This window comes from Meleagris gallopavo, chromosome 4 (assembly GCF_000146605.3).
Source record: "Meleagris gallopavo isolate NT-WF06-2002-E0010 breed Aviagen turkey brand Nicholas breeding stock chromosome 4, Turkey_5.1, whole genome shotgun sequence".
Lineage (NCBI taxonomy): Eukaryota > Metazoa > Chordata > Aves > Galliformes > Phasianidae > Meleagris > Meleagris gallopavo.
In genome coordinates this window covers 16,667,587-16,693,237 of record NC_015014.2, presented here as the reverse complement: position 1 = coordinate 16,693,237, position 25,651 = coordinate 16,667,587, and the positions used below count along the sequence as shown (strand labels likewise).

General features: G+C 42.0%; 1 protein-coding gene across 1 annotated transcript in view; it reads right to left on the bottom strand.

The window, feature by feature from the left end:
• Positions 1–1,495: 1,495 nt before the first annotated feature.
• LOC100540841 (electrogenic sodium bicarbonate cotransporter 1-like) overlaps positions 1,496–25,651 on the bottom strand; it is a 53,195-nt gene continuing 29,039 nt past the window's right edge. Inside the window, exons 5-12 of the mRNA XM_031553257.1 lie at positions 22,523–22,610; positions 21,658–21,812; positions 21,097–21,210; positions 19,432–19,606; positions 14,119–14,252; positions 9,837–10,108; positions 5,926–5,996; positions 1,496–1,759 (exon numbers count right to left, since the gene is read on the bottom strand). Coding sequence (XP_031409117.1) covers positions 1,511–1,759; positions 5,926–5,996; positions 9,837–10,108; positions 14,119–14,252; positions 19,432–19,606; positions 21,097–21,210; positions 21,658–21,812; positions 22,523–22,610 — 1,258 coding nt within the window. The 3' untranslated portion in view covers positions 1,496–1,510. The remainder of the gene's footprint in view (positions 1,760–5,925; positions 5,997–9,836; positions 10,109–14,118; positions 14,253–19,431; positions 19,607–21,096; positions 21,211–21,657; positions 21,813–22,522; positions 22,611–25,651) is intronic.

Here is a 25,651-nt window from a genome sequence, read left to right as displayed (position 1 = left end):
AAAAAAAAAGAGAAAAGGAAGAAAAAATTAAATGGAAATGACCATGGACATAGTCATGGACTTCCCTTTAGTAGATGGGGAAACAAATTTCCATGACAGATGTGATGTTCTGTGTGAACTGCAGACTTTGAAATGGTTTTGCTTTTTGTTCAAGTAGTAAATTAACCCAAAATTAACCCAAGTAGACTACAAGAGAAATGGAGCATCTCGGTTAATCCTCTGCATATTTTAAAGAATGCAACTCTAATGAAAACAATGGAATACAGCAATGTAAACCTGCCACTGGTTGGACCCTGAAACTAAACCAGGCTGGCCCCACTGTGCTTGTCTGTAACTCTGTGTGATCTTTTAGTACATGCTCCTTCCAGGCCTCCTAGGTTCACATGGTTACAGATAAATTGAGCTGCGTTTCAGGCTGGATGGAGTTCATTTATTTTTATTAAAAATAACAGAGGTTCAGTTGTAACATAACAGAACAGTAAAAATCCTTGCAAGATAAGTCTCATTGTGTTAGAATGCCAAAATGGGGCACAAGCCTTACACAAACATGGCTTTTGGCTACAAGTGGAAACCTGCTGTCTTCTTTCAGAAGAAAACTGGTGAAACTGCCAAAGGCAGAATATCTTGGAGAGGGCAGAGCTGCTTGTCCACTATATTTCAAGTGAACTCCTCACAGCCAAAAGACCTGTTTGTTTTTTATCCACTGCCATTCTGTGTTTAACAATTGTCATGGCAAGCTCAGTTGCAGAGACAGAATAAGCAGATGTACCTGAGAGGTGCACATAAGTTGGCTGGAAGTCTGAGCAAAACCTTGTTTAAGTCAATTCAAAGGTTATCAGGACATCCCTATTTTGCATCTGATCCTAAGAGAAGATATGGAATTCCTGTTTTAAGTCCCTAGCGTAACAGGTAACGCTAGATGTGGGCTGTAGCAGAGTTCAACATTTTTGTGGATTTCTGACTATTTCAAATGCTACCTGGTAATATAAAAGATGTGTCTGTTCTCCTTTTCAATGCAGACAACAAGCTTACCCACTTCTATTCAGTAACAAAGCAAACACTCCTCCTCTAGCTATAAGCAGGGAAACTTTTTGACATAGTAATTAATTGTCCCTTTTGGTTCTATGATTTCTGTAAAACGTCCATACATTCTATAACAGAGTCAGTACATACATTAAACTTTGTGTCTGGCACTGAAAATGGCCACTTGAAACTATATAGGTCTAAATTACTATTGTGTGAGACTGATAAATTATGTTATTGTGCATCTTTGCTTGGAAGTGTTGTCTTCAGTACCTTTAAAATCATTGTTACATTCCAGTGACAGATTGTGGTTCTTTTGGCTCTTCTATTGACTTGCCTGTGTCCTCCAAAAACACTGAGAAAGAAAAGGCTAAGCAATTCCATGATATACCTTCGTTAACCAATACCATGTTTTTATTGAAACAAAAACTATCTGGTTTCCCTGGAAAGCATCTGTCCCCATGTGACAGCTATACAAAAGGATGGCTCATCTTTGCACTCTGAAAGAGTAGAGAAGCCAACTGCTAGTGTGAAAGGAGAGACTTACAGTGGTTGGAAAATAGCGACTAGTCTTGAATTTCTTCAGGGCCATGGAGCAGGTATAGGTGCCAAAAAAGAGGATGAAAGACATAAGGGTGATGTCAGGGACATATCCACAGTTGTTGCCCACAAGGTGTCCTCCATATTTCAAGCACTCCTTCTTTGTCAGAGACGACCAGTCGATGGTGGTGTTGTACTGCGGAAAAAAGAACATTTCCATGAAGCCATGCTCACATAAGCACTGCCTATGCTAGAGCAGGCACAGAGACAGAGCATCACGAAAAAGGTAGGAAAGAAAAAGGAAGCATGGAGCAGAAGCTAAAAATCTCTGTGCTTGTGGGCAAGCAGAATGGATTTTAATTCAGAGAGAATAGTGTTACCTTTGAACTTAAGACAGTCTAAGGCCTTGGAAAGAAGACAGAGATCTTTGGTTTAGGTAATAAATCAAAGGCAAAAACTAAGCTCTCTGTTGCAACTCTTCATATAGCAACTTTATATACAAAGGATGGACGAAGCTCCTTTCCATCGTACTTTCAACCATGAGTGCTCACTGTACAGGCTGACCACCAAGCCCAGCCACTTCCACCTTCAGGGAGATATTTCAGCTCCCACTATGGGGCTCCCCAGCCCATCCTGATTTGAATAGTTCATTACTAATAATGACTTCTACTGCACAGACAGAGAGGCATTACTTGCATTTCATATTTCATCATGGAATCCAGAGCTGCACAGGGCATGCTAGATGATCATCTGTTTCCTAATGCTTATGGTGAAGCAGAGCCAGAGAAAGGATCTTTGCCTCCCCCTGCACCTGTATAATTCATAATAATGTCAGTGTAGTGGATGAGGACAGAACAAATACAAATCCACAAGAGAGCAAGAGTTTAAACGTACATAAAGCACTGAGCTTATGAGGTACTTCAGCTGTGCAAAGAGCGCGGTCTTAAAGAAGACTGGGAATGCAGAATACACATGCTTAATACACAGAAAGTTTTAAATAAATCCAAGTACCTAAAAAATTCTGCGTATCTGAGAAGTTTTAGAATCACATTGTCTCTACTGCTCTGTTTCTGCATGAAAACCCAGAGGAAGGAAATAACAGTCCCAGGAACCATAACATAGAGAATTAATATTTAAATTAAAATAACAACAACAAAATACCTCACAGTGAAAAAATAGAGAGAAGAGAGTCTTTTACTCCAAATATTTTAGCTGTAGAAAAATTATGATGAACGTGGACACAGACCAATTTAGGCTGACATGCAATTTACCAGAAGAATGATGTTCTTTAGGGAAAGCAGTATGATACAAAATACGCTGTTGCTTAAAAGGAAAATTTTCAGCTAGGGAGTTAAGCAAAGTTACATTCCAAGTCTTAAAAATACTTAAGATTCTTGCTGAAGACTAAAGCTTCAAGGCCTCATGTATTACCTATTAGTATCTTGTTCATATGGGCGTACTGAAAAAATACATCACATATGCCTCCAGACATGGGATGGTAATCAAGCGTTCTGAAGCTACCTGTAATAAATTACAACTTCTTCAGCAGATTTTGTGAACTCAAGGAGCTCTAGCTAAACTGAGGCATGATTGTGCTGATGGTTGATAGCAGCAGGAGGTGGAAGGGAGAAGAAAACAACAAGAGAAGAAACAGCTAAGTGTTCCTGATTGCCAAAGTGATGATACATTTGCTCTCTCAGCATTGTGTCTCTCTGTGGCACAAAGCAGCAGCAATTTGTCCTACATCAGTGGGGTTTCTGTAGGTCTGCCCTGACTGTTAGCTTCTGGACCACAGCAGAGGGTAGAGTAGAGATGAGAAAATCCAAAGTTTGGGGGCAAATTTTGTACACTGTGCATTTGCCTGCATACCTCCCACAGAGTTTGTATGGGAACTGTTGAGTCACAGCCTGAACCACTGATTGAGCACTTGGGGAAAAGACTCAGTCAGCCCTGGGAGCACAGATGAAGGCAATTCAGCTGTGCAACAAGAAGGGGTGGAGCCTGGCTGCACCTTTCTTAGATCCCATTTAAGGGCTGACTGCAATAGGGGAAGGATCTTTCTGGAGATCCTTCCTTGGTGAAGCCTTCCACTGAAAACCTAGAATCTTCCGATACAGGTGAGCAATCTTCTTCCCTTCCTTTATAATATCTTTCTGTTGTACCGGTCCTTCTGTCATCACACCTCTGTTGTAATGCCTTTCCCATCATATTTATCTGTCCTATTGCTACAGAGTTAAACCACTATGACTTCTGCTTTTCAAGCTACAGAAATAAATGCCAGAGTGTTCAATAGTTAAAATTACTGTTTGGAATACCAAAGAGCAGAAAGAATAGGGCATCCCTTTTCCTTCAAATCTACTACCTGTATGCATCAGTGGTCCCTCCTGGAAGTACTCACAGCCACTCAACCATTTGACTGGCAGTGGATTTGAGACTGCTGGCTGTACCAAAGACCAAGACTAAAGCAGGAGAGTTCAGCTGCTATGGGGACAGCATACCCCCCCCAGCACTTTGCAACATCAGCCAAAGAGATACAATTGAGTCTGATGGGAGCTGCCTCTGGGCCTGCTGGGTGGCAGGAACGGTGTCACAAAACAGGGCTCTGGGGGAGGAGGGCTGAGATGCCAATATCACTGATCCAGCAAAGGACAGTCTGGAAATGCAACTTGTTGGGTTCTTTTCTTGTCTCCAGCTCCGAGTTGAGTTCTTTGCCTTCCTCTAATGCGTGCATCCCATCTCCTGAGACTGACAATCAAATGCTAAATACATAAATAACATGAACAGTTTTTCTTGTTAATGAAACAGAAGTGGCAACTGGCACTCTCCTCTTGACAGGTGGATTTAAGCATCCTGACGGCTGGCATTGTGTCAGAGCTCGGGGCTGCTCATCACTTCCCCAAGTGTTATTTTGTGTGACGGGCAGCTGAACAATTAGGCCCTCACTTGCAGCCCTTCCAGAAGCAGTGAACTCAAATGCTCAGGGAAGCACAGCAAACTGACAGGGGTGGGGCAGTGAGGAAGGCAAGGAGCAGGAAAGGGCACGTGAGGTGCAGCATGGCCATCAGAAGACCTTGCTTCTGTTTCTTCACTCTGCTACCAGCCCCTTAGAGACCTTGGGGAATGCCCTTTCCTTCAGGTTTGTGCCTCACTTCTGTTGCCTGGAGAGTCATGTACAGCATGCCCAGATCAGAAGGCCCAGCAGGAGGAGGAGGCATCTACCTGGTGCCACACAGAAAGAGCAACATCCTACAAGAAATGCAGACAGGGAGGATCTGTGTTCTTCAGCTCAAAGTTACTACTCTGCCTCTCAACCTCCTATGCATAAAACACAGAAATATCTGAGCCCATCAAGACCTGGTTCTTTCTCATCATCATCCAGAGCTCACTACTTGAGGGAAATGTAGAAAAGCCAGAAAAAAACAAAAAAAAAAACAGGATGGAAAACAGGGCCTTCCAGCAGAATGGCTGGCCACAACTCTCCTATCATTGCTGCTGGTCACAATGAGATCTGCACACAAGGAGCCTATTGATCCCTAGGGAGAGCCATTCTCCTTCTGACAGCATACACAGCTTCCAACAGCTGCCATTCACAAGGAATTGCTGATATCCAGTTGTGCATGCAGTACTACAAGAAATCCCTGGATGATAAAGTGCAGTAGAACTTTTTTATGGTGTTTGAGGCAAAGTGGGAGTCTTGGTGTGAAGATGTGCGATCAATTACTGGTCTATCTGTACAGCGCAGCAGAAACACACGGCCCTTACCGCCTTTAAAAACTACGTAGTCCCTGTCTTTGCAAAGGTGTATTCTGAGACAGAGAAGTACAATACAAAGTGGGGAAATGAAATACATCAGGGAAACAGGCAGCAAATTTCCAGGCAAACAGAGAAGCCCACAAACTGCACTTGCAAGTAATGTCACTGGAAAGAATAACTGAAATAAAACCAAGGTGTAAACTGCTGGCTCTATCATACCAAAAGGAGGAGAGCAGAGCTAGGAGCTGCCAGCAGTTTCAACCATGCAAGTTTTTTTTACATCCGCACACTGGAAGGTCATGGTCACAAGCGGCCAGGTTATAGGACATGTTCCAAAATGAAGGTTGGAACAGCACTGCTAAAATAAATACCTATTTTAATTTCCACCATTTTAGGATTGGTGTTTGATTCTATTTAATTAAAAAATAAAAAAACAATAAGTAGCAAGAGTTGCTGCTTTGGCTCTTGTGGCTGGCCTGCTGCTTAAATACTGTTGCTCTGCAGAGTGAAAGTGTGAGCTATGGAGGGATGCTAGCTCCCATTTCTTTCACAGCCACCAAACCCCACACCAATATTTTCAAAGCCTGCCTTCCTGGAAGCCTCACTTACCATCTCAGCAGAGGAATAGAACGGCCCCTCAGCTGACGACACAGTTGTTCTGTTAAAAAACGAGCTATTATCTGCAAAAGAGAACAGAAGAAAGAATACTGAGAGCACGGTGCCAGAACAGCAAAAAAGAAGAACAAACAGGTTTGTCAGTTATGTCCTTCTTTATTACTTAGGTTTTGTAAATCTTTTTATATCTGGTAACATTATAGAAGTTTTACTAAAATACCATACAGGGCACATTGGTTTAACTGGGGAAAGAGCAAGTGCGTGTGCCTTTTATACTGAAATATAACAGGGCCTAGATAACTAGTAGAATGCCACTAACCCCAGGCAGCCTTTCCAGGCCTCTGTAACATCTCATGATTCTTGCCAGGCCATCAATTTCGTCATGCTTGGAAGCATTACCACAGATTTTGCTGCTGGCATCTTCCTTGTAATGGCACAAACCCCCTTCAGTACAGAAATGCCTGTACACCCCAAGTGTGTAGGGAGTTTTACCCCTGAGACCAACACCTGAGAGTATAAAGCTGAACCAAACTGTAAGCCATGCTGCAAGGATGGAACTGAGCCTGGAGAGTGATGCACCTCTGTTCTGGAGACAGGAAGTCTGAGTAGTAGTTAAATCTTTTTTACAGTGTTTTGTGCTCTTTTTCTGACATCTCCAACTGAATCAAAACCTTCTCCATACATTTCATAGATCAGGTAGAAAGCCTTTAGTATTGAGAAGCTCGTCTACTCTGGGCATGTTCAAGAAGAGGAATTCAGTAAGAATCATTGCACTGAAGGAGCTATTGAGACCCTTCTATGTTCAAGCACACAGCCTTTATGCTTTGTCAGATGCTCCAGCCTCAGAGGGCCTCACTGTCTGCTGCATTCCTTCCTGGTACCACAGGAACACTCCTCTTTTGTCCTCCCCACTACCTCTTCTCTTCCTCTCCTTTCCTTCTCCTTTTCCTTTCCTCTTCTTCTCCCTCCACAGAATACATCAAGAGTGCAGAGGATTTCTTTTGCTGCTTCTGACTTCTCTGCTGGCACACGGAGAAACTTTCTATGCAGCTGTGATTCTTTCGACTCCAGTCTCAATAGCTGCTATGTGGATTATAATGCTCCTGAAAAAGTGAATGGAGTGTGGTTTTGTGTTTGGGTTTCTCCACCTGCATCGTAAAACAGTGCACGTTACTCAAAGACACAGACTAGAGGTATAGGGATCATGGAGAAGTCTCTGCATGACACACTGTGTAATTATTTACACAGAAATCCCATCAGTGATTTCAAAGGCATTATTGTAGGGTCTTGCCTGACTTCACACCCTAGTTAAAGGCTATTCAGTCCTAAATGAAGAAAGTTTTCTTCCCACCTTTATAGTAGAGCAGCAGTGATTGCTAGTATGGCATCTTTGGCGCTGATACTTCCTGTGCTTACCCAAGCCTGGTCCCTGCTTGCAACTTATTGGAGGCTTAAGGCTGGCAACCTGGCCAGCTTCTCAGCTTCTCATCCTGTCAGCAGAACACATCCGTGTGAACATCTATGAGAGCTTCTAATGTGAGTGGGCTGCAAAACAGCTGCCCACCCCAGAGCATGTGATGGGGCTGGGGAGATATTGCTGTCTTGGCTGAGGCCTCTGTGTGCGGGTGTGTGCAAAGAACAGAGCAGAAACTGAGCAACACAGATTGGGTACCAATGCAGACTCTAAAAGCAAGTCTCACTAACAGAAATGAAAAATCATTTTAAAAAGCCTAAACCGGTGCATGGGGAACTTTGCTGCTGCTACCTGCTGCATGGCAGAAGAAAAATTCCTCTGCAGCTGTGACAAGCAGCTGATGTGGAAACTTGTTTTTTTTAAAGGAGTAAGAATCAAATCTATGCTGGATGCTCTCTGGGTTTGTGCAGAGACACAGCTACACAGACATGCGTAATTGCAGGGGTGCCAAACTGTCACCAACCAACAGATGAGAATACCAAAAGGGTCTGCCTACTGCCAAGAACACTTAGTATAAGTACCTTAAAAAAATACCTTAACCCTGGCACTTGCACATTCATAGGACTCTTGTTTTTCAGCATGTTTCAGACTGAGTTTAAATATGGGATCACTCTGCTGTTCTCTTCCCAGGTAGTCTACTGTTTCCAATCATCCTCAACTCTGGCAGCTTCTGAAATGCAAACATTACTTGTATTGTGAAAGCCTCTGTGCCTGAGGTGCCACACACCCACATAGGTCCATGCAGGAGAATTTGGTGTGTCTGAAGTGAAGTTCCAGAGGGTTGCCTGAACAATCTGCTGACAGTATATCCAGTATTTCGTGCTCACTCCTCCTATTCAAAGTTTATTCAGTGTTAGATCAAAAACTATGGAAGAAACATACAAAGATGATGACAACTTCCACCCTCCTGATAAAACTCCAAACAATGCAGCCAGTAGGATCCATCTACTGGCTTAAGACCAGCAAAGGGTTTACTGATCCCTCTCTCTCTACCTCCTATTTCAGGACACCTCCATCTCACTTCAACTACTGGCCCAGTTCTGCCTAAGATGAGTTAGGCACACAGATGTAAAGATATGCGTATACACATGCACAGGTGCTCACAAAGTTGGACTTCCATGGTATGAAAATTTTGCTGCTCTACTCTGTGATGGAAACATCAAGCAAGGCTTTAGGGAGGAATCATTTGATTTCAAATTATCTTTACTTTCTGAAATAACCATTTAGCTAGGAGGCAAAGAAGATGAAAAGAGAATCATGGCAGCGATGGTTTGTGAACTTTATCAAACAATGCATGCTAATCTTTCCCCCACTTGCTTACGAAAGTAGAGATTGGCATTGTACTTCTGGGCACAAATCTCTTACAAAATGAAACAACGCACTCCAGCTCTACCATCACATTTGTCCTGTGCAGTTGGTCCATGCCCTAGGCATTCATCTGGGAAGCTGAGACTTTTCCAGTATTGCATTGTTAGACAGAGACATAATCAAACTAACTACTCAACCACCAGGAGAGAAATCACCCTGCCATTCAAATGGAAGCAGAATTAGACCAACACTGAAGTGCTTGCAGTGACTCTGCATTTAATAGCCAATGTAAGTGTCCAGTTTCCAACATCTTTTGCAGCTAGCAGGAGCCAGATATTTTTCCTGTTTGACAGGTATGTTGAGATGATACGATGTTTACTTTGAGTACAGATAAAGTTGCTTACTCAGTTCTCATTGTTGGAAGAATCCTAGGATAGATTACAGCTTCCCAACTGGTAACAGCATTACTTCTGTTTGGTATCTGTTTTGTAACCTTTTGTTCTCGGTTGTATTACCAGACTTATACATATTTTGGCTACACCTGCCTTGCAGTCTACACTCTAGTAATAGGCTGAACTGATGGATACGCTTTCCTTCTACTCTAATGAGGACTTCTTCATGCTTGTCCACTGGTATGCGCAGCCAGGAAGTGCAAAACCACCCATGTTTGGCTAACGCACTGAGTAAATCCAGCTCCTGTCCTTTGTCAAGACCACACAGCGGATACCAGGACTGACTTCAGCACCACAGCAGTGCCCTTGACACCACTTCAGGTGTCCTAGCCTTCTCAGAGAAACACTGTTCAGCATTAATGGCCACATATTTGTGAGGAGACATAGGTACGCAGACAGCTTCTCCACTCGTAACAGTGCTCACATGAGGAGTGTCAGAAAGGTTGGCTAGAAAGAAATTCCAGTTGGCATACCAGGTAAAATATATACTTCTGCTTGAAAATTTTCAAGGTTAAGATCAGATATTGGAAGAAAACTGATAAAGAAGGATTCATCTATTTCTTTGTTATCTAAGCCACAGTGCAACTGATAAATAAATGAACGAATAAATAAATGAAAGCAAGCAAGATCTTGTGTTTGCAAATCAGAGGGTCAATAAAGTATTCTCTTACCTGGACCCAGTGGTTCACAGGCACAAGAATAATGTGTAATATAGTCCACCTTGAACTCGGAGTTGATAGGGTAATAATCTGCCAGCTTGATCATCTTCTTGAAAGCATCATAAATGAAGATGAAGCTAATAAGTGAGGAGAAACCTTCTTCGGTGAAGCGTGTGAAGTACTTGACCAGGAAGCTGGCATCAGTAGCAACAAGAATGAGACACTGGAAGGCTGACCAGAGGCCGATCCAGAGACGAAATTCCAGGTAGTCAAAATCGTTGTCTCTGCAACAAGACACAGGTGGAAGGGAGGGAAAGTATCAGGGATTAGAAAAATCCATACAGAATTAGCACTTTCTAGCGAGAAGTGGTGAATGTAAAGCCTCTGGGTCCAGGGCTTATTTTTAGATTAAACAAAATTGTGCCCAAGTACTAAGCTGTTTTCATCTAGCCAACTCCATAAAAGTACATGGTGCAGTTCAAAGTTGAGGTAGCAGAAAAGCTTGCAAAAGTGATCATTCTTGCTTCTGCTTCCATTAATAAATGCTACCAATGAATTCAAGCTCTTTCTAGGCTTCCCAGTATAAATCCTGCCTTGGCAAGCACACACACAGAGTTGTAAAGGGCCAAGCATCCAGCCACCCAGACCAAGAGCAGTTGAACTTGGACAGCTTTCCACCAGCTGCAGATTTAACTACAGTTTACAAATCTCCTTTAGAAAAGCAATTTCCTGCCAAGCTTCTCACTCAGAAGCCTGCACTTCCATGTCTCATACTCTTGCATTATCTGCAGAAAAGTACCAGCAGCAGATAAAGAAATGCAAACCCGAAGATGACAAACTCAGGTGCCAGGATATGGCATTTGTGGAGGGATGATGGGGTGAATCATATCACTCTTCCTTGGGAAGTTTGTTTGCTGCAGGAGACTGCCATGCCCTAACTGCAGTGAGTTCAAAGGGAGGCTTTTAAGACCAAAGAAATACGAAAATCAAAAAGCAGAGAATGTAAGACTCTGCCAAGGTAGACTGCTGCCCATTCTGGGAAAGGGAATGGGAGGCAGCAGGGTCCCAGCCCCAGCTATTTCTGCATGAAAACAGGCAGCCATGCCCTGCTGGACTGTGATGACAAAGAAGGAGGAGCATTTTCTCTGCAAAGTCTCAGAGCAAGGTCTCCGACAGCATCAGAAAGCTGCGAGGAGACTGCAAAGTCCAGGAATCTCTTGTTTCCCCCAGCTACATTAAGTCTGCTAAGAAAAATGAACGCTGCTCCCTGTGAATCTTCTTTAGGAAATATTTTAGAAGGAGCAGAAGTCCTCTTCAAGACACCTTAGGAATGCAAGCTGCACTAGATAACCACCCACAGCTCTGAAACCTAACAGCACAAAAGGAACAAGACACTCTCAAAGGCATGAGGGAGAAGGAAACTGTTAAACTGTCCTGAAGACAAATCCTCCCATACCTGTTTGCAGTGGGAAGTGCTAGTCAGCTCCAGGGAGCTGAACGTGCCTTAGGGATGGCTTAGCTCCTAGTATGAGGGATGGTTTTAGATCAAACACCTGGCAGAGTAACATGGTAAAACAGGACATCCTCAGAGCTGGCATCAGGTTGGTCCCACTCTGTATTCAGGTCCCCACTGCAGGCGGACTCCCTTCAATTTGGTGTGACAAAGAATCCTGTCAGCATTTGCCCACAGGCAGCAAACTGCAGCAGCTCAGTGCCGTGCTCCATGACTCCCCAAGCACCTAACCTGCCACTATGGGAAGGCTGGCAGACAGAAGGGCTTGAAGACAGTTTTCTGGTGCACAGTACAAAACCGTAGAGAACCTGAATTGGAAGAATTGCACCTAACTGGAGGGAACTATAATCTTACAATTGTAAAATGGGAGAAAATGCTGAAGACTTGGCAAGGTCCCAGTTAAAGGCTTGCTACTGGGCAATGCCATGCATTCCTCTTGGGCCAGGGTATTTTAGGTTCAGGCACTGTCATGCATCTGCATTCAAAACGAGTCTCTGCAATGCTTTCTCCTCCTTAGCACTCTGTAAAATGGGAGCAGCAGTCCCAGGCAACCCACCAGCTCAATACGGTGATTGCTGTAGGTGCATGAGTCCTTGTGATTCTTTAATTAGTAGCAAATTTAGGATAAATTTACATGTAAGTGTACTGTCAATGAAATTCTTCAGAGCAGAGATGTAGTGTTTGATTTGCTACTCTAAATGAAGTGGGAGTGAAAAGGATCAGCATAGCAAAAGAGGTTGATACAGAACTGCACTGTGCTACTAACGAAGACCCAATCATGACGTATTTTGAATTTCTTTCAGGAGTGCTAGCTGTCATTCAGTAGAGGCTTTCTTAGGCATCTGCACAGACACAGACACACTCACTTTAAATGAATCAGTAGATGGCAAGGCTTTCTAATTTTGCTCCCAGCAGGGAAGAGGGTGCTGTGAATATGAACAGCCACAAATGCATTATTGAAAGTCACAGCACTTGATTCCAATTTCCTTGTGAGAAAGGCTCCCTCAAAAAATCTTGCCCTTCTGCCCAAGCAGGTTGTTAGGATAATTGCTTTTATAATCAAAATCTCCTTCTCTCGTTAAAAATAACCCCCTTCTTCCCAAAACCATAGGAAATGTTTTCCCATCTTGTTTTTTTTAACTTTGATGTGCAGCATCCAGGCTTAGACCTGCAAGCTAGATTCAAACAGCTCCTAATTTTATTCACATCTCTTCCTGATTTCATTCATTCATAGCCATCAAGGAAAGAAAAGAAAGGTGTTCTCTCTTCTTGACCCGCTACAGATCTCACCAGTGAGTAGCTTCCAGTTTTCTTCTCCAGGCTTTTCTGATTTTCCTCCCATTTTCTCATTCCTGTTCACCTACCAGCAAGGAGAAGAGAGGGTCTGCAAAGTCCATCTCCTCTGCTGCTGACTGGGAGGATCACGGAAGCAGTGCCATGGAGAGCGGCAGCCCTAGGGAAGGCAGGAAAAGGCTGCATACCACTTTAAGGTCCAGCAAGTCTCTCCATGGCACCTGCAACTCCAAGATGAACCTCTGCCTCTGTTGGCATGAAAAAGGCTCTGTTGAACAGGGATTGAAGAGCAGCACAATGGCAACCTGGCTTAAAATCCTACAATAAATTATAAAATAGTGCTAACTTGGACAATATGGGACGAGAGTCAGACCTGATCTCATCCTGAGTTGCAGGACCTTTGCAAACAAGGACCACACTGATACAGGTATTATCAATAAATTTGCTGAGCAAATGTTACCAAAGCAGTCCTGTGTATGTGGGATGACATATAAATTTATTGTCTGCCTAGCAGAGGTTCTGTGCCTCAGAAGACTCCTCCTACACTTAGAGTACTCACAGGAAAGGCATAGTCGTATTTCATCCGCTCAATTATTTCTGAGTAAGTACCTCCACAGATTAAATGTAATGAAGGAGATACAATTAAAGAGACAAACATATACCATATCTCCTGCCTTATTACAACCTGCAGCCATATTTACCTTAATAATTCAATAGATCTTTTCTAAAAATAACTGCAAATGGTAGAAAAGCTGTTCCATATCACAGGCAAGTGCTCTTGACATAAAGTGCAGCAACGCCTTAAAACCAAAAGTTCTCAATTTTTTGTCCTGCCATAGAAATCTTGGCAATGCTGTGAACTCTCTTTATCTCCTTGATATAAGGAATAAAGGCCACAAGAGATCTGGCAAATTTTTTGTACAACTTATCAATTCTGTACAAGTTATCAATTTCCTAAATGTCATCCAAAATATCAGCAGTCCTGCATGTAAAATTATCAGTGAATATGCTGATTCCTTTGGGCACTCATTATATTTTGCCAGCTTTACAGACACTTCGAATGAATACTGACTTAGGAACAAATTTTTGGTAATCTTGAGACCTGTTGCATTTTGTTATGTGATTTTGTTGCTTTCTTTGCTCCTTTTGGAAACACAGGAATCAAGGAAAACACACACAGCAGTCAGCAGGGAACAGTACGTTGAAAGCATTGCAGGCTTGGCACAGGCTTGAGCACAGGCTTGGCAAAGCATTTCCAAAAGGCTCAGCGGAGACAGACCCATGTACAGCAGGCAGTGCTCTGGGCATACGTGCCTGTGAAAATCCCTGATGTGATTGCACTGCAGCCTCAACAAGGAACAAATGGATGTTTCATTTCATACGCTAAATCCCCTCCTTCCCCCCCCACAAGCCATCTCATTCCCTAGCTAGCATTTTACTCATGCAAGACATTCCTCCCCTCCTCCCTCTTTCCACCCTTTCGCTTACTTGCTGAAATTAAAGAGAAGTCGTTCAAAGACAAGGACAGGTCCTGTGCTGCTTAAAATAGTGAGTGGCTGGCCAGCAAAAAGGCAAAATATCGCTCCGGTGACTGCTGTGCCCAGAAAACTCTCCAACACCCCCTGCAGTAGAGACAGAAGAGATGTTAGTTCTGTTAATAACCCTTTCTGGTAGCACTGTTACAGGAAAATCAGTCACTACAGTAGTGACTAGCAGGGTGCTGTATGTTGACACATCCAAGGTGAAAGGAAGAATATCCTCTGCCTTCTCCTGCAGCCACAAAGAAAGATTTATTCACCTTGCACAGTTTACAGTTATTCGGGAAAACTAGTAAACCCTATAGTTATTTCTGAGGCAGAGTTTAGTAACACTGTATTGTATTTTATCATCAAAAAAAGCAAGGAAAGTGTTTTCAAAGACCACCTGAGGGATATGATCTCTTAGATCATCTGCAGAGCTTCCCAAACTGACAGGGCAGAGCACAGCTACACAGTAGTCCTGGTGTCCTCTAGAACATCACAGATTTTATTTATTTTTTTGCTTCTTCCTCCAACAGAGCAGATTCTCCTGTTTCACTCTTTCACATAACTCCTAGTAAATGAGATACGAACCAAACAAGGCTACTTCATCCAGCAGACCTTTTTTGAAACCCAAGTTCATCAGATGTCACCAGCAAGTCGTAAATTCCATATGTAATGGACTCTACAATTACCTTTGGCATGTGTGGCAAAATAGCTTCACTGGGAATGATAAATGAATGTGCTTGATGCATTCTTGGATTTTCACCAAAACTATAGCTGGGCAGTGCCTATTTTTAAAATGCAAGCTGCTGATGCAATATAAATAGCATTTTTTTCTTGCCAGTAACATGATTATTGATAGAGCATCCATCATTAGGTAAAAATGGCAGAAATAGGTGGACCTTACCTCATTTGCTCTTATCCAGACTAATCTGTTTTTGCATGGACCTGGACTCTCCATTTAAGCTGTGTCTGTCACCCTTACCTGAACAGACAACCCTTGCTCAATGATGAGGTGAAGATTTAAGCGCAGACTTACGTGCCTTGCTGTGGCTGTCTGAATCAGCAGCCTGAGCACTGCACATGCTGAGCAGTCACAATTAAAAGCACACACAGATCCTTCTTCCATCCATGACAAAGTTCAGGGTTGGGCTGCCATTTTTCTGATTTATCCGTGGTAACAAGGAATTTAAGTTTTGTGCCTCCATTTCTTGGAAAGACCAAAGTTTCTGTTGACACTGTATTATGCTCTCACACGTCAAACCAGTACGTCACCAAGTACAAGCAGAAGAAAGATTATCTATTGAATTACTCACAAACTTTCAAAGGAGTAACGAGGAACTATTTTTCTAGACACAAAAATCTCAAAATACCAGTGTCAAGCTGGTGAACTAAAACAGCAGCAGGACAGCTGCGCAGAGAAGCAAAAGGCAAGGAAGATTTGAAAGTTGTCTAGTTTGTGCCACATGTTGGTCACTTGTCAATGTAGGAAAACTATTGATGTGAAAGGATTGGAAACAACTAACCTTACCACTGCATAAGGTGCCATCCTTCGTGTTTTCCGTTTTTAAATGCTATTGGGAATGTCCATCACTAACAGTCACTAATTGATCCACGCAAGGGAAAACTCACTGAGAAGCCCTACTCAATGCGAAGCCCTGCAGTCTTCATACAAAGATTACAGTTTGTCTTACAGAGGATGCAGGCAGGAGCCTATAAGCCTTCGCTCACAGCTTTTGGGGGACTTGTGAGGATGAAACAATTACTCTTAGCAAAAGGAATGGCATCTGCACAGCTGATCCCTCTTCGCTCCTCCTGCACTACTCACAGAGAAGGCCCGTGTGCCCGGTGTGCGGGCTGCAGAGCATCTGGAATCTCTTTTCCCCCGCATTCTTCCATGCGTCTGCAGCTAAGGATAGTGTCTTTTCTCAGAAACAGAAAACTATGAAGTGAGCTTTTAGAGAAACGCCGGCCATGTCAGGCACTCCAGGACAGACAGCATGCCCTGAGCAATTTGGAGTGTCTGAGCCACAGCTAGTTACATAGCTGTTTACAAAAAGCAAGAAGCACAAATGCTGTAGTCCTTAGAACACCGCTTTATATGAGGATAATACATCTGCGAGGAAAATCTTTGGAGGCTGCTCCTCAGTCATAGGAGCTGATGTAAACTAGGAGTTAATGAGGCTCTGCCAATACAAAAACATTCTGGGAAGATGACCTGTGACAAAGAGCCTCTCACTCTTCTTCACAACACTGGAGCCTGTGGTGAGGGTCAGGTCTTGCGCCTGCATTAGTTTCCCTCCTCTATGTTTTTGAGAATGAAGATCTCATGCAGCTCACACTGTTAGATGTCTTTCAGTAAACCACACTTCTGAACTCTTTTCCACTACAGAAATACAGAGTGGTTTGGACAACACTTGACCTGAACCTAGATTCTCATCCCTCTGAGCAGAGGGATGAGGAATAACTTGAACTGCTTGTCTTGGGAAGCTTCACTCAGATTGATGGGGCAGGAGCACTTGAGCACAAGGATCATACCATTTTCTCTTCTGTTGAAAAGCAGCAGTCAAAACCTCTTCCAGGCTCAAAGAATGACAGTGAATGAAGGTTTGTTGAATGGAGATGATGAAAGAAAAGCTCGTTTGTGCCCAGGCTTGCTGAGCCTCTGATCCACCTGTGAACTGTTCAGGGAAACTAAGAGTGCTTCCGTTTTAAATTATTAAATAAATAAAAAGCAGCAAATTCAATTGGTTGTTACATGCACTTGTAAGCTGTACCACCTCCACCTGCTTTACTTGTCCAAAGCCAGCAGCAACCTCAGAAGATATTTTCTTTCTCTGGTGAATCTCCTTGTTGTTCATATAGACACTACACTCCAAGAGGAACAATGATTCTTAGGATTGCTATGAGTCTGTGGGACTTCTCAACATTTCTGCACCTATGAGGACTGGGTTCAGGAGAGAAATTTTGGAAAGATTGAACTAAAACTTGGCCCTAGAAACATATGAACAGGCCAATTTTAGCTCAGCAAATTGCTGTGTCTGGAGAGAAATACCCAAGAGGCTGTTTCCCTCCTGAGGACAAACACCTGAGAATCAATGGGCAAAGCATTCTATAGGACTTGAGTGCTTGCTTTCTGCTTCTCCTTGTCATAAATGGCTGCACTGCATTAACATTTATTCCAGAACTTCCCTGCTACCAAAGTGGTGTTTTTAACTACAGAGTATCAATGTTTTCCCTCCTCAACATGGAAAATAAAACAGTGGGCTCAAAACAGGCTGTTCCTGCAGCTTTTGTCTTTTTCTGAAGAGTGGGAAAATGTACGCTGGATTCTATCAACTTGAAAGTAACCTACGGGCCTAGCAGCAGAAATTCTCCCAAGGAAAGTGAGGCAGTTGCACTATCAAGGAAATCTGGCAGCATCACCAAGAGGACCCTCTTATTAGGAGGAAGTTTTTCACACAGAGAGTGGTGATGCTCTGGAACAGGTTGTCCAAGGAGGTTGTGGATGCCTCATCCCTGGAGGCATTCAAGGCCAGGCTGGATGTGGCTCTGAGCAGACTGGTCCAGTGGTTGGCGACCTTGCATATTAGTGGGATTGAAACCAGATGGTCATTGTGGTTTCTTTCAACCCAGGCCGTTCTATGATTCTATGACCCCTATGGAGGACATCTTTGCTTTTTACTTTGCTGCTGGAAAAACAGGTGCCAAAGGTAGTAATTTCCTACTGCTGCAGAACAAAAAGGAGCACATTTCTCTCTTCCATTGATCCAGCAGCCAAAACAAAGGACAGCAAAATGCGTGTGTCCTTTTGAGCAATATAACCAAGTGCAAGCAATAGGATTGTCTCTGATTAAATCGGCAGTCATTTTACCATTTCTCAGATGAATGACATCTCCAGGTTCTTGAAATACAAGGTGTTTTTGTTTTGTTTGTTTTGTTAATAATTAAATTGCTTGAGGTTTTTCTACGTGAGCATCAAGAAATTATACTGTATGTTTCAGTGCAAAAACAATTTTTTGCCAACTTGATAAATATGTTCACTGAATACAAAGGTATCAAGAAGGATTTTTCATACAAGTGACATAATTGTATGCACTAAATTTGGAATCAGGTAACATTTTGCCTTCCTCCCCCTACTTTAAATATTGTTCCTTGTGCGGGTTCAGGGAAGGCAGGCTTTTCTCTGCTGCTCAGTGATAGAACAGTGATAATCCCTGGTGGATCCTGGAAGCTTTTTCATTCTCTGCTTCCATTTGCTGTTATTACTTTTTAAGGTTGGGCATTGTGCATCTGTTTGTACAACTGCTGCAGATTTGAGTTTTGGAAGTGGAAAACCGTATTTATCCAAGGGGAGGAATCTCTAGCACTCCATCAGCCTTTGAATCTTACTCGAACCTGTAATTTATGATAAGGAAGTCAGTTGCTCTGGAAAGGTGTCCCCTTTTTCTATGTTTGTTTAAATTAAATTTACAGAGTTAAATAATTCAGTCACTGTCAATATGAGCTTAACTATTATTAGGACATTCAAGTTGACTGCGATGAATCTATTTAAATATAAGTTCTTATATTTACTTCCTTGTTAAAAGTACAAAAGAAATCCTAAGACGCATAATTCTGCCCCAATCAAACACAATCTAAAACAGTGCTCTAACAGAGTCCCTTTCTTTTACGCTTCATATATAGTTATGCCACGCCTTGAAGCCCCTACTTTTTTCTACTGCTGATCCAGTCAGTCTCTGGAAATAAAATACACTTCCCAGAATTCAATCTTCCATTATCATGGAATTCACCTTTCTAAAGAATTTTCACTTTTCTCCTCTACCACACCACCTGTTTCACTGCTTTCCTATCAATCTTAGTGTTTTCTTTTTAGCACAGAGGCAGAAGTCCAGAGATTGCTAAGAGTTGTACGAGTCATGCAGAGAATACAGCGCTATGCTCTGATGACATGGAAAGTTTGAATCAGACTTCGTAAACTTAATTTGACTGAAACAGTACAACCAAGACAAAACACAGAGAGTAATCCGAGGAACTTCTCTATATAGGAGCAAGGATTCTTACTAAGTTTTTCTCTGTTGCCTGGCCATCTTTCAAACTCCATTTAAGGTAATGGTACAATTTTTCAATGGACAGCCGTCCAACAGCAGAGAAAGAAAGCCAGTTTTCAGTGGAAGCACACCATACCTCTACTAATGTATTCAGAATTCAGTTCTGACTGTAGACAGCAAAAGGCAAGTCAGCTCTGACTTAATCATTGCATCTGAAAGCTATTGCTAACCTGCATGTTTTCCGTAGCATCACCAAGCAGTCCTCCAAAAGTGATAGCATTGGTCACTGTGGCCAGGTAGATGAAGAGAATGGCTGAAAGGGCTTGAATATTTAAAGCATCATAGAAGTCACTGGCGAAGAACGGTGCTTTCCTCTTTATGTCTTTGATTAAGCCACCACAGAATCTGAAAAGACAAGCAAGAGGAGACTTGCATAAAATGTTTTACAGTGAAAGTCACTAAGATAAGTAATTGGAAACACCGCCAGAAATGAAGGATGATCTGAAAGGAATGAGGTCATCACATTACTTAATAGTCTTATCACAGCTGCAGTGGTCCAGGGATATCACTGACAGTGTTATAAGAAAGATAATATCTTTCATGATGTGATGCTGCTGGAAAGAGATCGATTTCAGAAACACAAGCCCTACTTCTGCTGAAACAAACCACAAAAGCTTGCAGTTCAGGAAGCTCGTCCGGCTTTCCATCCCCCCCCCCCCCACACACTTGTATTGGTTGAGCTAATAAAATCTATTAATTCCAGTCTAAATCCTTGCCTAAATTTCTCCACGTGGCAGACACAATGGTTGGGTGAGCCAACAATCTACTAAATGGAAAAAATGTTTCAAACTATTAACCACAAAAAGAACTGGAAATAAAAATGGAAGCAAGTGAAATCATCTTGGAGAGCTCCACCTGCAGACATATTCTTTTTGTACAGTCCAAACAAAACAATCATTAACTCACAGAAACTCCACACGGTTCTATCAACATGAAAAAAATTTTGTTTTGCCTCTTGCTCTCTTGCATGCTGTTCTCCACCAACAGCAACTTACATCTATGTAATACATAACAATTCAGCTGCCACTTGAGCTAAATAGCAACTGGAAAGCCCTTCATCAGTATCTGTGCAAGACTGTTCAGACACTATACACAGAGCTATGGGGCAGGCACACATTACATTCAGATGCAGAACAACGATTTATTAACTGCCCTGTACATACCAGTGTGTAACTTCAGACTTTCAGATATTTCCCTCACAGTTTAAATATTCTTCTAAAAGCTAAAAAATATAGGAGGGAGGTTACAACAGCAACACAAAAACCTATATATTGATCCCACAGTACTGAGCAAGTTGTTTGACAGCCTCCTGAACTGCATCCCCACTCTAGCAGACTTTTATGTTGCATACAGAGTAATAAAAGAGAGAGATAGCCCCCAGGCTCTGTTACCTTCCATATTATATCCTATAAAAGCCTTCATTTGTTCAACTGCACTGTAACAGGAATGTCTTGAAAACAGGGCTTCTCTGCTTATGGCCAAAGCGCTTCCAGCAATCTGAATGGAAAATGGAGCTGTACCTGTCATGTTTACACTCATTACAATTTGTCTAAGTTCACAAGCATGCAGTGTGCCAGCAAGTACCTTTCACTTTTGAGTGCCTTGTTTAAGGCACTTCATAATTTGTCAAGACTAGATGTTCAGAACCTTTCAGATAGTCTCAAGATGGGTGCTCAAAACCACAGCATATGATTTGGGGTTACAGCTCAACCTGCATAGATTGAAACAGTATTCCAAGGTGGAAAGTTGAAAGGATGAGAATTTTCTGAAAGAAAAACACTGTCATGTTGGATGGATCACACAAACTACAACATACTGAACAGTGCATTACTGACCTGCCAGTTCGCTGCAGCTCTTCACAGTCCCCATGGCCCCCACCTCCATGTCCTCCATCATGAGGTGTGTCTCCATTCATCTGCAGATTTTCTCCACCAGAGTACATGTTTTTCCTAGGCAAGAACACAAGCCGAACTGAGGTTCACTGCATTACCTAATGGCTCCACAAAATAGAATGCACATAATGTTCCACTACAGAGGTATTATCCTTTCCTGAAGCCATGCTCCCTAAAGGAGGCTAGAAAGCTGACCTACTGGAGGCCACTGTTAAACACAGCGAGTTAGAAAGTGCAAGCAGAACACCAGAAGTGTCTAGATACCCACTATTTATCACCATATCCCTGTACCACTCCCCAAGGGGTACAGAATTGCAATAACATCCACTTCCACAATCTATTAAGATAGACGTAAAAATATCTCCAGTGCTTTCTAGAGAAAGTGATGCAGACACAAATCCCCCTGGAGCTACTTGATAAACTTGGTGCACCCAAGCAGCAGCAATTCCTCACTTTTTCAGAACTGACGTACAGAGGTAACCCTGCCCTGTGACCTGCTCTTACCTTTTATCTGAAGACGGAAGAGACTTGGGTGGCTCTATCCTAATAGCTGGATCCCATTCCCCAGGGGGAAGCACAATGACTTCATCCAGAAACTCATCAATGCCAGCGATCAGGTCCTGCCTGTCCTTGGCTTTATAGGCAATGTCGTGGAACACCTGCAAGGAGAGACTCCATACAGAAAAACTTTGTATTTTGTATAGCTGAAAGAAAGAGAAAGCCCTTTCCTTTGGTTATTTAATTACAAAGATACTTTCTTGCAGGCATTTCTGATTTTTTGCAAACTGTGTTTTTATTTTTCAAAAATATTATCAACGCAATTGTCCACTTCTTTCATTTAAAAAAAAAAATCCAAGAGTTCAATTATACTTGAAAAGATACTTCAACAAAGCAACAAAAAAGCATATCTTCTCATCAGCTTGACTCTTTCAAAAAGGGGTTGTTTTCTATTCTGTGAAATAGAAATGAGGATAACATTTACTTAGTAGTAACAAGAAGTACAAGCCATTTTTACTGAAAGGCCTTGTGTTAGTATTAGGAGTGAGATGAGAGAAGACGGAAAAAAGCAGCACTGATGTGGAATGTTACATAAATACTTTGGACTCCTTGGAGGGTAGGTGGCACATCCAAACAGACTTCTGCAGCAATTACCTGGAGTGCATCTGTGGGTTACTGTGATTGTGGAATGAGACACAAGATGCATATCACTGCATGAATTCATGGGTTAACTCCAAATCTGCTTGAGAAAATGATTGCTAGTGAAGTGAAACCCAGGAGAACCTATTTCATGGAGAATATTAATAGAATACAATAGAATAGACATTCTGCTGGAAGGGACCTTCAAAAATCTAATCATAAAGGCACCTACCTCATCAGACATGAGGGTAGCAATGGCTCGGCCAATCTCATGATATGACTTTGCTTTGCCCTTAGGTCCCAGTAGAATGAAGAGAAATCTGTGAAAACACACCAATTGTTCCCATTTAGGATAGAAAAATCAATTGCTTATTCCTTATACTGTATCTACACAGAAAGTCAACTAAAAAAAAAAATAAGAACAACAAAGATTTTGCCTCTTGTTAGAGAGATCTGGAAGCTGCCAGTGGCGGCTCAGCCGATGATCAGTTCAATGATATGAAAGGTACAATCTCTACTGCTTTCAGCAGCCCCAGAGGTTAACAAGTGAAGAGCACTCTAGACAGTTTCTATCTGAACCCATAAGACCACATTTAGCTACACCACATGACACTTAAATATTGAATTCCTCAGCAAACTCCAGGGAAAGATTACATGAAGCACCAGCAGTTGTCATTTATGCCATATAGTAGTTTTCAGAGTTGTCACTTCCCTTAGATCAGTAGGAGTTAAGTAACTCCAATAATCAGGCATTGCATGCATAGGAGGCACTGTGGACAGAACTTGTATGGATTTCCAACTTTTACACTGAGTAACGACGTAAGTACTTTAGTTAATTTGGAGTACAGGTTGTACCCTGCATCCCAATCATATTTGCTCTGGCAAGCAAGATACTACCCAGAGTTTTCCTCCCCAAAAATATTAAAATTAGCCTTGAGAGCACTACAGCAGTCCTACACAGAAGTAGGTATCATCCAGCAATGAATGTACAGGAGGAAGGAAGGACCCAGTACCCAGAAATGAACTGTGTGCAAGAGATGCAGCTCCAGTGCAGGATGGTTCAAACTGCATGCTCTGGTGCACCACAGAAAGCCTATCCACTACCTTAGGATTTATTCAATCATATGTTACAGCTCTTTAATCCTTGTATAAGGCATCTGCATTAAATATTTCCCTATTGCTATTTCAGGGTCACTTAAGTGACGGCATCAGTGATGTAACTGCTGAAGAATAGGTAGGAGGGGACAGAAGATCTAAGGACTGCTTACTCTGCCCAGTTCCACCCTGACCTGAGCATCCTCTCTGCACAAAGGATGATGGAGCAAGCAAGGCAGCACAGTTTCAAATAGAGAGGTAAGCACTCAGGCCAGCAAAAAGAACAAAGCTGGGGCAAGATGCTATTAACCGTCCACATCGCTTACCATAAACTACATCTCTCTCCAAACACTTCTTTCCCAGAGCTACCAGATAGCAACCTGTCTACTTTCTAGTGCTCTGCTGGAGCTGAGATCTCTGTATGGTTCAGCACCTAGAGTACTACTCACATTTGAAGGATCTATCTAAATAGCGTGTAAGCTATAAATAATTAAAGCTCAACTTGTATGCCTTGAATTTCCACTCAGAGCATACAACACATATCAAAGACCTGTAAACCCATCTGGTAGCTTTGCAGTCACAGCTCAATTCTTAAGGAGACAACTTGATTTTTGAGGTATAAGCCTATTCCTAGTGTAGGTACGATACGCGCGGACCAGAAGTACAAAATAATGGGAGTTAATTTCTTACATGATCTCTTCCAACAGCAACAATATCCAAGCAGGCAACTATTAACTGATGTAACACATAGTGGAAGGCTGTACACCTCACGTTGGCTGTGGAAACACAGGTTTCCTGTAATTTTCCAACTCAGATATGTTTCAGAAAAAGATTTGGATCATGGCTACGAGATGAAAAACCATCTATCTCTATGCTCACTGTTACGCCAATTGGGATGTTCAGAAAGCCTCATTACTTCCACTGGAAATCTCAGGCAGTGGCTACCAATCAGTGGACTTCAATGGAAACCAATCTGATTGTGCCATTTTAAGTTTTCATCCTAAGCTGACTTGTTACTGGTACTGGTTACTGGTAACCTTTAAAAAATGTCACATCAACTCATCCTTGCAAGAAGACCAACTATTCCATTTCACCTAATTTAGCAAAAGCTGGAAATCATTAGGGCTATTTTTCAGAAAGCTCTGTGTTAGCCTTTTTTAAACAGAAATAACTAACAGCTGCCCAAAACACTTCTAAGGCTTCCTGAATTAAGAGCTTTCCAAATACACCCATACTTTACAATCAGTAACGGAAAATGAATACACACACATCATAACATTTGCTGAGGTATCTCATATAAGCCCCTCTGCATTACTTTCAGTTTGAATAGGGTTAGCTTCACTTTCTGGTCATATATTTCCATTAGTCTTACAGCTAGATTGAAGAACCTTTGATAATTAAATTCCTTTAAATATCCTCTCTAATTTATCCATTCACCCGTAGCCATCTGTCATTTAGGTGAAGTAGTTTGAGGGTTTTTCCTCTGTTTAGTCACATAGCAGTTTTTCTGTGAATCTCCTCTGAGGTACCAATGTATTATATTCTAACAAGTATCTTCTATTAAAAACCTACAGTCTTACAAAAAGACATCAAGTTAGTATGAAAGGATCCATAAATATGTATTAACTGGCATTACTAACCGTAATACTTCCTATCAAGTTTTGCATGAGGCTTTCAAGTGATTAATTAAAGGTTCACCCAGAGGTGACTAACCCATACATGCCTAGGTCATGTTCTTTGCTCTCATTTCATAACCATCTCCTGAATTAATTACATCAGTTGGCTCTCTTCCAATGCAGAAATATACCACCTTACTGTTCCTGCATTTTCAAAAATAAAAAGCCAGATTGTGAGACTTTCTAAATTCTTCATCCTGTCTGATTCAGCTCAGAATTGCCTTCAGCTTGTAGAACAAGATCTTTTAAGCGCATGTATACACATAATTATAAAAAACATTCACGTACTTCAGTGGTGTGGACTAGACTGTGTTTACACACATTTACTATCATTTAGTTAAGAATACATCTAGCTAAAAAAGCCCTCACTTCTAATTGTGGCATACTCCTTTATCTGTTGGGTTGAAAGTCAACACAGAATTACTGGCTGCTGCACACATCAAATGCTGAGTTTTCACATGTTCATTTCTGATACCTAATAATTATAAGGACATTTCAGGGCTAGAAAGATTTCACTGTGCATAACCTAGCTCTCTCTGAAGTTGTAAGAAAACTCAATTCCTTTCACAAGCTCTGAGCAACAGCTTACA